Below are 14,723 nucleotides of genomic sequence, written 5' to 3'. Positions count from 1 at the left end.
GATTCTCAAGACCACACAGCTCGTTGCATCCTCACAATCCATGGCTGTATTTAGTTGTTTCTGGGTCTTTCCATTTTTCAGAAACACACTGTTCTTCAAGAGTAGAAAAATACAGGAACATAATAATCCATGGCTGTATTTAGACAATTCAGCCTGATGGGCTGCTGGGGGGGGGGGGGGGGGAGAGGGAAAGAGAAAATGGGAAGACGGGACAGAAACATGGTGAGAAAATCCTCACGCAAGACTTAAGCCTGACACTGAATCAAGGCCAAGGCTTGGATTTACAATCATCTTGGCCTAGCCTCAGAAAAGGACAAGAGGCATGGTTTAGCTGCCCATGTGACAGCACAGACAGCCAGGGTTGGCCATTCTTTTCTTGCACAAACTAAACAGTGATGCTAAGACATAATAGATTTATCTCCCAAATGTCCTTGACAATCAGGGACACCATTAGGATATGAACCTATGTTTCCAAACCGCACTTTATTTCCCTTGCAAAGCGACCAATTTATGCCATATGTTGCTCTTGATTTGCCTACAATTATCTCTAATGCTTCCTGGAAAACTGTTGCGGACCCTGTCAGATGAAGAGTGAAAGAGATCTTGCTTTCAACACTCAAAACCCAATTAACGGAGCAGTAACAGGAAATGCTTGCAACAGCAAAAGCTAAAAATAATGGCTGCAGCAGAACAGGCTCATGTATGGGTCCTCACTTCCTTATGGTATACCTAGGCACCTCCTCTACTGTTACTGTAACTCTTGTGCTTCAAGAAGTCCCGCCCCCACACTTGCTCGCGTTACACACATGTTCAGAGATTTCAAGCATTTTGTTCCTTTCCAAGGAGTTCACAACTGTTTTGAAACTGACCTCATTTCAGAACATCCCTGTCTCTGGATATAAATGTTCCAAGCTCCAAAAATATGATGGAACAGACACACTGCCATCCAGTTCTTCCACATATCGTTATCACACACAAAGGAACACAGCTCTTCAGGCACTGGATGTTTTGTTTATTGCTTGTTTCAAAGTCTTTCACCCCAGAGCAATCATCAATTTGGGGTGTTCATTGACTTCTGAAGAACAGGGGTCCCTAACATCCTTGGGTCTGACACCAGATTTGGAAAGCTAAGAAATTCATGGACCATCAAGGGGCAAGCATTTCCACCTGTCTTGCCCCACCCCTCTGCCTGGGCCTTATCAGGAGGAGCTGCAGGCTGAGATGTGCTGCTGCAGGGATGAGACTGCTGGGACCATCAAGGGGCAAGCATTTCCACCTGCCTTGCCCCCCACCCCTGCTCTTAGTGACATTTTTCTGGGGACTGCACTTTACCAGGAAGATGAATGCTTTGGTTTGCTGTTCCTTTTTTTTTAGAGATGTTAGGACTTCGTTAGTTTGATTTTTTTTTTTTGTAAATTGTATTGTTTTTATTTGTATTTTGTATTTGTATTTTTTGTGTGTGTAAGCCACCTTGGGGGCCTATTTGGCTGAAAGGCGGCCTAGAAATAAAACATTACATTACATTACCACAAAATACCCATTTCACAGAAAATAAACTGCTGATCAAATAAAGCAGACCAAAATAACAAAACAAGGAAGCACCTCACCAAGAAGCAGTTAACCTCCATAAGAAGCGGGGGGGGGGCTGCCATTTTAAAAACATTTTTTAAGATTGGGAGGGGCCAGGGGGTTTTGATGGGCGCCAAGGGTGTGGGAGACTCCAGTTCCATACAAACGTATAGCTCACTGTTCTTTGTAATAGCAGAGTTGCTTCTAAAATGTTAAATTTAATACCTGAAACATAAACATTACAGCACATTTTTTCTACCACACAGTCAATGAAATAACATGCAAGTAGTGTTTAGAATCATGAATCAGTCCTTAGAGGGTTTCTGTCCCTGATTCCAGAGTTCAAGAGTTACGATTTTTGTGTTTGTGTGTGTGCGTTTTTTTTGTTTTTTTTAAAGAATGGAGTACATATTTCAGGTTTAAATGCATGGAGGACAACTGATATTCTAATTTGGCCTTCAAATTAACACAAACTAGAGAATTTAACCATGCAGTTTCTTGGTTATATACGATGAAAGTTGGGCACTGTTGCTCTTTTCTCCTTATACACAAACCCAAAAATTCAATTCACAGCAATAGCATTTATGAGTGAACACACAAATACACAGGTATGATCAATGTTTGAGGTGCACATATCTTCTCTCCAGGAATGTAATGATTTTTTAAAGTTGATTTACCTTAGCATGTGCTCACACAAATGCACTATCCTCTCTGTCCCCTACCCCAACACACATAAATATACTGAAATTTCTAAAAAAAAATGGTTTGCATCATACTGTGAACATGTGTTATTTTCAGCCCTGACATGATCATATGTCTCAGGTCAACTGGTCTCTTACAAATTTGATGCTCAGTCGAAAGGATCTGAAGTATTTTTTACAGTCCTGTCTTGAATTCCTAGGTTTCAGAGTAACAAATGAATGATTACAACAATATAGATTTATCATAGAATGTGGCTGGCCATCAAAGGAAGCCTTTAACTCAGTCTCATTGACAGCTGCTAAATTTTGCCTGCCAAACACACAAATGTATTTATTTTAGGAAGCTAGTCTACAAAGGTAAGCTTGCTGCAGGAACAGAACAAGGTTGCACTCCATGCACCAACCTGACAAAAAGCTTAATGAAAGTGTTGATTATTTAAATACGTTCTTCTGCTTTAATTTGAAATTAGCAAAGAAGCTGAGCACTGATTGCCATTAGGCAAGTAAGAATATTCATCAAGTAAAGAAGCCTAGAACAGTTCAACTGAGAAATCTGGAGCTCTTGGCTCCAGAAAACTAAATGAAGGTACTTCAAGAGCAAGCCTTTAATGGCAATGATCCTGCCTCACATTCTTCAGCTGCACCACTTAATGATGGCTGAGTAAATGGCTTTACACAACTTATGTATTTTCAGTGGACAATTTATCCACCCGCTGCCAGGAACACAATTCCAATCTAATTTACTATATCAGAAAGGAATTATTTCTGTCCAACATTTTCAACTATAAATTTAGCACACCTTGTCAGCCATCTCCAACACACCACCTAAAGCACACATTATTTAGTGTGTCCTGTCCTTTGGGGACACAAAGGTTTTTCTATCCTGGAAATCCCCTGCCAATAGATTCTTCAAGTCAGATGCAGGGCTGGCTACTAGCCATGATGGCTACATGCTACCTCCAGAGGCACTATGTCTCTGAATTCTGATTGCTAGGAAACAACAGTGGAAGGTTGTTACTGCCCTCATGGCCTGCTTGTAAGCTTCCCATAGGCACCTGTTTAGCCCCTGTGGGAAAACGGATGCTTAACTTGATAGGCTTTTGGTCTGATCCAACAGGACTCAACTTAGGAATCAGGGTCTTGTTCTGTAAATTACACACCCATTTGAAAAAACTAGTCAATTTCAACAATCAATTAACATATGCCAACACAGCAGCTGCCTTTTTGAGCCCTCTTCCCAGCCTAAAGAACGCAGGCCGCATAGGCAGAAAATTGGTGCATAACCTCGTAATATTCTTGATTTAAATCTATGACCTGCTCAACATCTATTTCAGTGCCAAGGAGCTCACCTCAAACCTATTTTCATACTGAGAACTTAATAGTTCATATTCCAAACCAATTAATTTTGAACCCTGGCAACATCATGACTGCTCCCTCACAACCTATTTGTTTGGAATGATGCCCATTAGTAGTCCCAGAGTATCCTTTTCTGAATCATGTTATCCTACACGAGGGTACTGTGGTACAAGTGAACTACATTTCCTCTGGCGACTCGCCTGGAGAAAGAGTTATGTTCCATAATTAAGCTAAGCGTATGTGTACAACAGCATTTGTTGTCCCTCGTCTTCCCACCTTGTTGACAGTTAAAAACTGTATGATCTTTGGAACAGAAACTTGCCCTGCTCAGTGCCGTCTGTTTATACAGATGGAAGAGAAGCTTATTTTCTTTCCATGAGAACTATCAGGAGGTAGAAGAACATTCCCAGCACAGAAGCTAGTCTACAACAAAGTGGCCAAACGGTAAATATAAAAGGTGTCCAACATACTTCAGTGTGATCCTCAGGCCATTTTATCTGTCTCCTCTTTCTTAGCCTACAAGGAAGAAGCAGGAAAGGACAGCTTAAATGCCGCTTGGGAGGCACAACTGGCAACAGTGGCAAAAAACCTTGGGTTTGTATCCAATATTAGACATACTCAGAGTATACCCATTGAAATTAATGGACGTTACTAACACTTAGGTTCATTAATTTTAATGAGTCTACTTTGAGTAAAACATAGTTGGCTGCACCCTTGGCAACTGGGCCCATCAGGAACTGTGGTCTTGGTTCTGAGCCAAGGTAGAGCAGGTCTGCCAAGAACAAGGTAGAAAGACAAGCAGGGGTGGTAGCAGAATCCAGTCCCTTAAACCCCCACAGACTACGGCTACATATGAACTATGGAATATCCCCAGGAGCAAAGGCCAACATGCAGGTATTCACCATAAGAGCATAAGACGAGCCCTGCTGGATCAGACCAAAGACCCATCTAGTCCAGCATCCTGTTCTTACTGTGGACAGCCAGATGCCTATCGGAAGCCCACAAAGCAGGACACGAGAGCAACAGCCTTCTCTCACTCTTGATCCCCAGCAACTAGTACGCAAAAGAATCCCACCACCAATACTGGTGTTGACCTTCAGCTTGCCAACCAGCAAATTCTTGTGGCTGAAGGGAAGCTTCTAATTTTCCTCAGGCAAGAAAAGGGTAGGACTAAATCAATTCAGGGATGATAGCAAGTGAATGTTATTTGACCTATGATGGCAACCTGGCACCTCCATGTTCAGAAGCAGTATGCCACTGAATACCAGACGCGAGTACTATTATCTTCATGCCCTTGTTGTATATTCCAAAAGGCTTGTGGGAAGCAGGAAAGTGAATCAGCTGGGCCTTTGTTCTGATCCAGCAAGGCTCTTCTATTGTTCTGCGGCCTGAAGAAGATGGCAGATGTTCAGTAAATGGTGTGCAAGTAAACACATCCTGTTGGGTCTCTGAGCCTAACATTCAACATCGATCCTTTTGGGGGCTCAGTCACTCCCTGCTCCACAAACAACTGTGCATGCTGGACCACCTTGGGCTTAAGAGAAAAATGAGGCCCTCATCAAGCTGCTATAACCAATTTGGAACCATAGGCCAGATGAGCATGCTCAGATTCCCACCACCACATAAACAATGGAGGGGGGGCTAAACTCTTTTCCTCCTCTGTCCCCTTCCTTATCTGTTCCATTGTGGTGGAAGAAGGGATCCCCAGCCAGGGTACTTCAAAAGCTATGTACTTCCTTCTCCAAGAGAAGTACAAGAACAAAGAAGGTGAAGATGCACAGTGGCTCAGGGGCAGGGTGGGAGGAGCAGCAGTGGCACAAGAAGAAAAGGGGTTAAACAGGACAAGTGGGGAGAGCAAATTCTAGTTGCCCTCTCTTCTCAGCAGTTTTTTGAATTCAACTTCAAATACATGTTTACCAAATATGCCCCATAGAAATATTCTGCTACAAGCTCTTATCTTATACATATGCCTTCTTATTTGATTCAAGAGACTTATTTTATAAAAGAACCTCTTCTAGATGTTGCCACTAAATTATGAATTAAACAGCGTTAAACTGTTCTTCTTGGAACATCAAAGTATTTTGTTAGTCAACAAAAAATTGGTGCAAAGAAAATGAGATACTGAAGTTACTACAGATCAACAGACACACATGAGCAACACTTCCCGCTGAGATGAGGAACCCAAGTGCTTGAGAGTAAACCTATTAAAAAATTATACATGTTACTGAGATCACTCACTTGTCTGAAATTGCCAAGTAAGAATATCAATGTACAAATGGATCCAGAACACTGATTTAGCCGTATGATTTCTAAAATCGCCTCTAGCCATACAGAGTCACAGAAAGTATGCCCTCAGGATGCCAAAAAATAAATTACAGGTTCTATTCCCTTTTCCTGCTTAAAGTGCCTTGGATATGAAAGAGAAAGCATTTTTAGAATCTCAGAAAGCATTCCTAGCATGATAAACAAGCTACTGTTTGACTTCAGCTATGCTCAAAGAGAAAGCCTATGTTTTCCAGATAAATACACATAGATATACAAGAAATATACAGAAGGAATGGCAGTCTTTAAGGCTAAACATTGCCAAGAGCACAAGCCTGAATACACAGCTGCTGCACACTGCTAAAATTCACAATGTTTAAGGGCTGGTTCACACATATATGTTCATCAGTTGATGATCATACACCACAGACGGTCCTATATTTTCAAATAATATGCTTTTAAATTGAGGCAATCCCCACATTTTTCTGCAAGATCACATCTCAACTAAATACGTGATGTTTATGTTATGTAAACTGGCTCTTAGATTCAAGTTCATCACAATCAGAAGTGGAAATAATTGGGTAACATGGTTATAATTTGTCATGGGTTATTTATTTATTTTCTTGCCCTTCTTTCAAGGAGTTCAGAGAGGGGGATATGGAACCCCCATCTGCAGAGTGACTGGACCCGAACCAGCTTATATTCTGAGATGGATCTACAACAGAGATCCACAGACAGTCAATGTTAAAAAAAATGATGGGTTTTTAAAATTATTAATGCATACTATTTGTGCCAAATCTTTTTGAAGGAGTGTGCTAGAGGTTAACATAAATAGTTCTTCAATATAGTGCTTCGCAGCACCCCAAAAATATTGTAACTTCTGCAAAACAAATGGACATATCATGCTCTCCACTACATAAAACCTGAAATTTACTTTTTTTTCATTATATCTTATTCTCCTTCACTTTTCTCCTTCTTCTCTACTCACCTCCATGCCTTTGATCTCTTCCTGCCTTTGGAGAGAGTTGCATGTCAAAAATATTATTAGGAAGTACATAAGGAACAAAGGAAGCTGTCTTATGGCGAGTTTGACCACTGCTCCATTTAGTCAGCATTGTCTACGCTACCTGGCAGCGGCTTCTCCAGAGTTATACAGGGTTACAAGGGACATTCTCAGCCAGTGGTGGCTCCATATCAGTAGACAGTAGAATCCACTCTGGGTTTTAATCTGAACAGGTATGACTTGGTTGGATACCACCCATTATCATTAAAGAAAATAAATGTTCCATGCCTATTAACACATTTTGGAAATGTATCAAGATTTGTACCATATATAGACTTTCATCTCTCATACACAACAAGATATATACATGAGCCGAAGACAAACTATATGCCTACTCTTACACTAAATGTAAATGTACTGCCTTCAAGTCAATCCCGACTTATGGTGACCCTATGAATAGGGTTTTCATGGTAAACAGTATTCAGAGGGAGTTTACCATTGCCTCCCTCTGAGGCTGAGAGGCAGTGACTGGCCCAAGGTCACCCAGTGAGCTTCATGGCTGTGTGGGGATTTGAATCCTGGTCTCCCAGGTCATAGTCCAACACCTTAACTACTATACCACTATTTGGGCTTAAATCCAGAAAAGAAAATAGTATTCATTTCCACAACAGATCCACAAAATGGAATTTCTAAGAACTTGTACAACTGATATCCCAGATGCAATACACACAAACACGCACACACACGCACACACAATTGGTTACAGAAAACACCTAGTTTAATACCACAAAGAGAAATAAATGCTCGTTAGAATAAAAGCAACAATGAATTAACAGTTCTGATTCACAACTTAGAAACAATATTTGTGAATATACAAATTACTGAATAAGGGTGACTGTCTTTTATTCAATCAATTTATAATGTGAAATAATCATGCTTTTATGTTGCACAGAACTCTTTTTCAGGCAATTCAGTGTAACTCAGATATTTAACTATTGGGAATTCTATTCCCTACAGCCAACAAAGCAAGCATTATCTATTCCAGGTGTTCAAGCAATTTCCAAAATGTACTGGAAATTCCTTATTGTTTCTTCAGTATAATTGTTACTAAAAATATGGCACAAGCAGGTTTATGTATCTAATTAATAATTGCACATTAGTGCTATAGAAATAGTTTGAGCCAGTAAGTCCTATTGCAATTTTAACAATGTTTGTGTTAATGCTCATATACCTGGGGATTAATACTCATATCTGAGTTGCTTAAGTTAAAATGCACTGAACCTGATCGATTTTATATAATACAAAAATGCCATTGCTAAATATAACTAAACATTACAAAAAAGCTAAGAATGTAATACTAAAGCCCTGAAACTCACTCTGACTTAATTAAGACTTGTGCTACTTGCTTAGAAATGCACCCTATTCAACACAATGGAACTTACTTCTGGGTAAACATGCAAAAGGATCCCATTTAACTCCCTAGCTAGGACCTAAGCCTGAGTAAACATGCTTTGGGCTCAAGACTGCCAGACAGGTTGTAGATGGCAGCCTAAGAACACTATTCTCCAGAACTGTTATAGTTGCATTAAAAAGTCAAGGTACATACAGTAAAACACACATAAAATTAGCTTATTAAGAAAAGCAGACAGATGTTCATTCCATAGCTTCCCCATATATTTTTAAAAAATCAAAACCAGTGCATAAGTGAAAGGTTTGCACACTGAACAAACAGTTTGATTCATTTCCATGCTCATAAAATGACCAGAAATTAATATGGAAAGTACAGCTGTTAACAAAAAATAATCCATAATCCTCAGCATCCTCATGCAAGCACTTCAGTGTGGATTTACCAAGAATACACCACCATATGCCTGCTTCCATTAGTCAAAATAGTCAAATATATACATATAGGATATAATCCACCAAGAAAATATCCTCCACAAGTGTCACTAAAATATATGGGAAACAGACTGTTTTCAGCAGGACTTGCTTGGGAGACATGGATTATGCTGACAGCATTTTGGAGAAAGCTCTGGATCCAAAACAATGGAACTCATGTAAAACCGCTATGGCATAAGTAGGCAAATCTAGAAGGCATACAGAGGAAAAAAACAACACACTACAGAAGATAAAGATACTTCATTTAAACATAGCCACTTGGCTTACAGATCATCTAATAAAGTTAGATCTACTTTCAACCAAAAATGTAGAGATATGAGAAGCAAGTCATTTTTTTCTCAAGGGTGCTGTTCCCCTCCAGGTTAAATATGCCATAGTGAATTATGTTCATGTGTAAATAAAACAGGAGTGTGCAATTCAATTAAAATTTGATCTCCTTTTCTACAGTTATTTCCTCAAAACGTAACAGAGCTCATTTAGAAATTTCAAGTCTAAATAGTTCATCTAACTAGCACTCAGGTAGCCTCTAAGCAGCGTCATAGGAATATGCAAAATTAAATATGATCTTCCAAAACACAGGAAAACACATTATAAAAAAGAAACCCTTTTTCACTCCATGCAATCAATATTGTTTTATATCACAATTCACTTAAATCTGCATAAAAACAAAGTATTTTATATTAGCATGAGAATACCCACCCCTTGCTGATAGCTTCTTAGTGTTGATAATTTTGGCAGCATATTCTTGTCCTGTAGTGATTTTCATACATCTTCTCACCACAGAAAAAGCCCCTCTGTAAGCCAATAAATGAGAGAAACATCAATTTCGACTAGGGCTGCACTACTTAAGAAACAGTCTAGTAATTTAGAGAGCATTAACCAATTTGAGCAGCGTCAATATGTGAAGGCATGAAAATGAGCACAGCATGGCAATCAGCCTTAATTTGATGGACTGTAACAGTAAATTGTATTTAAGATGTGAGCATAAGCCATATCATTAACAGATTGAATAAATGTACATCTCATTATAAGTGGCGGTGTTGACATACAAAAATTGTGTACATTTCCACAGGGTTTTGACTCAAAGGCATAGGGTGCTGCCTTAATATATTCCTGTGATGGAATGTTTTAAAAAAAAGGTGCTGGTTTATTTATTTAAAAAAGAAGTCCCTCCTCCTGTCCTGTAAATATGGCACTTTGTGTTTATTTAAGCATAAACTCTCAAGTCTCACTAGAGTGGCTAGGATGCAATAAATCTGAATAGATGCAGTTGTGAGCAAGAGCATTCATTTGCAATTCCCTTGCAGAGAGAGCGCACTGGAATTAGACTGTTCTTTATGACATGTTCACCATATTAATACTACTCCTGATGTCCGGTCAAGCATTTTCTAGTCATTTATATAACAAAATTACACTGTATTGAATTCACACATTTTTTAAAAAATGGGTGGAAAGGAGAGAGATGCATATAAAAAGGGAAAGCAAAGAGCCAGACCTACTCGATTGAATTCTAAGAATTCCATGCTTATAATAATAATAGGCACGATTCTTTATGTTTCCTAACACTTGAGTGTAGACTGAGTGTCTTAAACCCACACACAGACAGGGTTGTCATTGTTTTGTTGGACAATATTTAAGCCACCCACGCTGCTCAGGGGCAAATTTAGTCATCTGGGAGCCCCCACCCCAAACGGAGGCGAGAATGGTGCAGAATATTGTGCCAATATTTTGTTCTAACATGACTGATGGCTAGAACGACACAATCCCTGATAAACAACGCAGGAAGGGGGGCAGGGAAGCCCAGTCACACATCCTTCATATACGTTATATACACTCTACTGACAGTACTGAACTTCCTGCAGCAATAAACGCGGCACCCAACCGCCTGAGGCATAAAGCGGACTTTGTATGCAAAGGAAGGGCGAGAGAAAGGAAGGCAGCTGTGTCTCCTTCAAATATACCTATCTATTTCTCTCTCTCTCTCCTTACACTGAATCTAACGCCCTGACCCTTCGCCAAGGTCTGACCTGGGACAGAGATCAGCCCTAACACACCTTTCCCCCTCCGACCAAATCTCCCCCTCCCGCGCAGTTTTCCTCCCAGCTCTCCAAACCGTTTCTCTCTTCTCAGCCCCCTTGTTCTCCCACTTCTCTCCCCCCCACACCCCGTTTCCATCCCAAGCCAAGCCATCGCCCTTAAACAAACTGTCCCTTGGCTTTCCCGGACTTACTTGCCCAGCTCCTCGAAGAGCTGATATTCGTCGGTGAACCTGGTGCAGGTTGTGGTTGAAGCCATCATCAGCACGGCTTGCTCCTGCTGGCGCCTCCGAGGAAGGGAAGGAGGAAAGGTAGGTTCAGCAGGGGGGCGGACAGGGCGAGAGATGGGAGGGCAAACGCGCACCTCCTCCTCCGGGCGAGTCTCTCCGTCAGGCTCCTTCTTGGCAGCAGCTTCTTCTGACTTCCCGGCTGCCTTGTTTGTTTATGAGGATTTGGAGCTGGTGGGAACGCCGAGGCGCGGTGCTGCTGCTGCTTCGACCTTCCTTCTTGTCCACCTTCTCTCCTTTTCAAAAGCCCGAGTGAGCTGCCTATAGAAAAGGTGCCATTCAAAAGGGATACCACGAAACCAGCAGACGGGAGAAACAGAGCAAGTAGAAGGGGTGGGGGCGGCGGCAGCAGCCTCGACAGATTTAATAATCAAATATATTTGAGGAGGTGGAGGGAACAAGGAGAAAAAAACCAGGAGGCAGGACGGCTGACTCGTCTCTTACCAGGCAGCCTCGTGTGCCCTCCCTGCCCTTCATACAAGTCAACCCTCCCACGGCAGCTGCGTTGATGGAAGTGCCTCGGAAGGGGTCTGCGCTAGATCCAACCACGCAGGGAAACCGCGAGCTGGAGAAGCGGCTGCAGCTGCGGCTTCTCCTTCCTGCTCGCTCTTTCTCCGGCCGCCGTCGCCTCGGCGGCTCCCCCGCAGGCTGCCTACTCTCGTCGCTCTGTACCACACCTCCCTCTAGCGACAGTTGGGCAAGTGGACGCGGCCTGACCTCTCCCTCCCTCCCTCCCTCCCTCCCTCCTGCCTGCCTTTCCTATTGCTTTAACCCGCAGGAGGTGGTTAGAGAGGAGAGCGGAAGGTTTTTATTAAAAAAAAAAAAAAAAGACTCGCGCGTCCCTTTCCGACTCTTTGTTCCCAGGGCGTGTAGATGCGTGAACACGCAAATACGATTCCGAAATGATCGACTGAATGAAGCAAAGTAGCTGCGCACGCAAAAAGAGAGCAAGCGAGCTCAAAGGCTTTTTTTCTCCTTACGGGGATGCAAAGGGAAGGATGTTGCGATTTCCTGGGGTCACCTACATTTGCACTCGCCTAAAAAACACTCGGTGCAGTTTCCCCCCTTTCTGAAACTCCGGCTTTTAGCCGAACCTTCCTATGGGAGGAGGCTCTTGGGGCCGCTCTTCCCCCCCACTAGTTCTGCTCCCAGGCTGAGGCCGTGGGAGGGAAGCTGCCCCGCCCCTGGGTGATTCCATCCGCCCTTCATAGCGTTCCATTCAGTGGCGTCATAATCGACAAGCTACCCGTGCTTTCCACCCAGCCAGTCTCCGGCAGGAAACGGGAGAGAGGAGAATAGAGAGTGAACAGAACGCAGTTTCCAGATTCTCGCGAGATAACTCAACCTGTTTTATACAGAAGTAGTAGTAGAGGGGTTAGGAGACAGCTTATAGAAGATTTGACATGTCAGGCTCTGCTCTGCTGCTGCCTCCGCCGGCACCGCAGCTGTCCTCTTCCCAGTCCTGATTAGAAAAGTTCTACCTTTATTTAAGTAGACAGGTTTACCTTTATGGATCGATATCCCCCCCCAAAAAAAGGATGTATTGTGCTTTATTTTCCTTTATGGAAATATGGGGGCGGGAGGAATAGCGCTCTAAGAATCTAAGGATGCAATTCTATACACGCTTCCTTGGAGTAACTTCTACTGCACAGAAGGTTTCTTCTCTGCATGCATGCTTAGAATCGTAGAACAGGGAAGGCTGCTTGCTTATGCACGCTTACTAAGAGTGAGCCTCACTGAACACATGGTGGCTTCTGAATAAATATGCATAGGGTTGCACTGAATGGCTGCAATCTTCTGTATGCTTGTAAGCCCCACTGAAATCAGTAAGAGCAAGTTCAGCTGGACCAAGTGGGGCTTGAGGCACTGCACATGGGACTAAATGGTTTGTGTGTTTTTTACTTTAAAGCATGGGTGGAGAACCTCAGGCCCTGGGGTCAAATGTGGCCCTTGAGGCCTCTCTATCTCGCCCTTGGAACTCTCTTCAGGTCATGCTCCTCACTGCTGCTGATTCACCCCCCCCCGTGTTTTTACCTGCCTAGAATGTGCCCTTGAACTCTTGACAATGCCTTTTGCTTGTCTGGATGGAGGACACGGGGTGTGAGTGTGTGTAGAACCTACTACACAGAGGTAGTATTTACATTCATTGCTCCATCCACTTGCGCCTCTGGCCCCACCAGTTAGGTTGCCCAAAAGGGAATGTGGACCATGGGCTGAAAAAGTTTCCTCACCCCTGTTTTAGAACAAGTTTGGCTAATCTGTTTCAGGGGAGGGTACATGTCAAAATGGGCATGTCTGAAGCATTAAAGTGGGTGTGTCCAAAGCAGAAAAGTCTTACCTTTTTCTCTTTTGCACTCAGCTGTACACTCTAGTTGTAGCCTCCACCTTACTTAAGAAACTATTAACATTGGAATTAATGCTCCCTCTCCCATCCCAAAATGTAACTGGCTGCTTTAAAAGTAAATCCATTGATGTTTACTCTTTTCCCCAAAATATTAATTCCTTGCCCTCCACCTGAATCCATGTATGCCATGAAGGAGAACTCCCTGTCTCCTTTTTCCATCCATTTTTGCTTCCTCACCATTTATTCTCTCAGTCTGATTCATTTGGAAATGATTTCTATCTGCCCTCTTCCTCCCCCCCCCAAGTTATTTCATTGCCCTCTGAATTAATTACTGAATTGTCCCATCATGGAGAACTCCCCTCCCCCCTTTTTTCTTATCCAGAGCTCACTGCTGAATTTATTGGTGGGTTAAAGTGCAGCTGTATGCTGACAGATTCAAGCTGCGATGCTTCATCCTGCCCCTACTGTGATGCTTTTGGCAGTTCTTGGGACTGACTGCTCATGCTTTCCACCTTTGACAGCCTAAGCATCACAGGTAGCAGAAACAGCCAAAGACAAGGCTACGCATGGAATGTTCATAAGAGCTCAGGAAGCACTGTGGATGTAGAAATTTACCACTCAAAAATTGTGAGGAAGGGGGTTGACTTAAAGGAAAACTCTTCAAAATACCTGAAAATAGCATTGAGGCACTTGAGCATGATCTGTGGAAGGTAGAACCACACAATTAAAGAAAGCACAAAAAAGATGCCAAGTGTCACAGGCCACTGAAAATAGTTTTGGGAGGGGCATGTACAGCCTGCAGGCTACTGCTTAGTCACCCCTGGTTCAAAGTCTGGATGTAGATGAGTCAAACAGTAATTTGTTATTATTACAGTCTGATTCTAGGCATGCGTTTTCAAAATCAATGAGATTTACTGTGAAAGAAGCATGTGTCAGACTACAGCCTGATCTGTGCTTTTACTGCAGGAAGTAGGTCCCACTGAGTTTAATGGCATTCTCTATTTTTGGTGGACTTTTACACATCACCAACAAAGAGGAAATGCATAATCACAAAAGGTTTCTAACATCTTTACTGCTCCAGCACCTCCTGCATCTGCCACCAGACCCAGTGGTTGTGAAAGACAGCAGCAGCAGCCACCCATTGAGGAAATCCTGATCTGTCAGGGGCTTAACATCCACCTGCTTCAACAATCAGTTTCAGGCCAGGAGATTCAGCTGCAGAGAGGCAACCTGTTGAGACAGAGAACTAGAGGATAAATGTATATA

General features: G+C 42.4%; 1 protein-coding gene across 7 annotated transcripts in view; it reads right to left on the bottom strand.

Annotated features, from left to right (window-relative positions):
- The window catches only part of CAMK2D (calcium/calmodulin dependent protein kinase II delta), a 208,945-nt gene extending 197,133 nt beyond the window's left edge, over positions 1 to 11,812 (bottom strand). For 3 of the 7 annotated variants that reach the window (XM_061585323.1, XM_061585325.1, XM_061585330.1), the window contains exons 1-2: positions 11,021 to 11,809; positions 9,490 to 9,584 (exon numbers count right to left, since the gene is read on the bottom strand). In XM_061585323.1, the coding sequence (XP_061441307.1) occupies positions 9,490 to 9,584; positions 11,021 to 11,088 (163 nt within the window). In that variant the 5' untranslated portion in view covers positions 11,089 to 11,809. Of the gene's footprint in view, positions 1 to 9,489; positions 9,585 to 11,020 lie in introns of all 7 variants that reach the window. The other 4 variants (XM_061585327.1, XM_061585328.1, XM_061585324.1 and 1 more) reach the window with 4 other exon arrangements.
- Positions 11,813 to 14,723: the final 2,911 nt, after the last annotated feature.

The sequence above is a fragment of the Rhineura floridana genome, chromosome 9 (assembly GCF_030035675.1).
Source record: "Rhineura floridana isolate rRhiFlo1 chromosome 9, rRhiFlo1.hap2, whole genome shotgun sequence".
NCBI classification, from domain to species: domain Eukaryota; kingdom Metazoa; phylum Chordata; class Lepidosauria; order Squamata; family Rhineuridae; genus Rhineura; species Rhineura floridana.
Note: the sequence above shows the minus strand (reverse complement) of the source record. Positions and strands in the feature narration are given on the sequence as shown.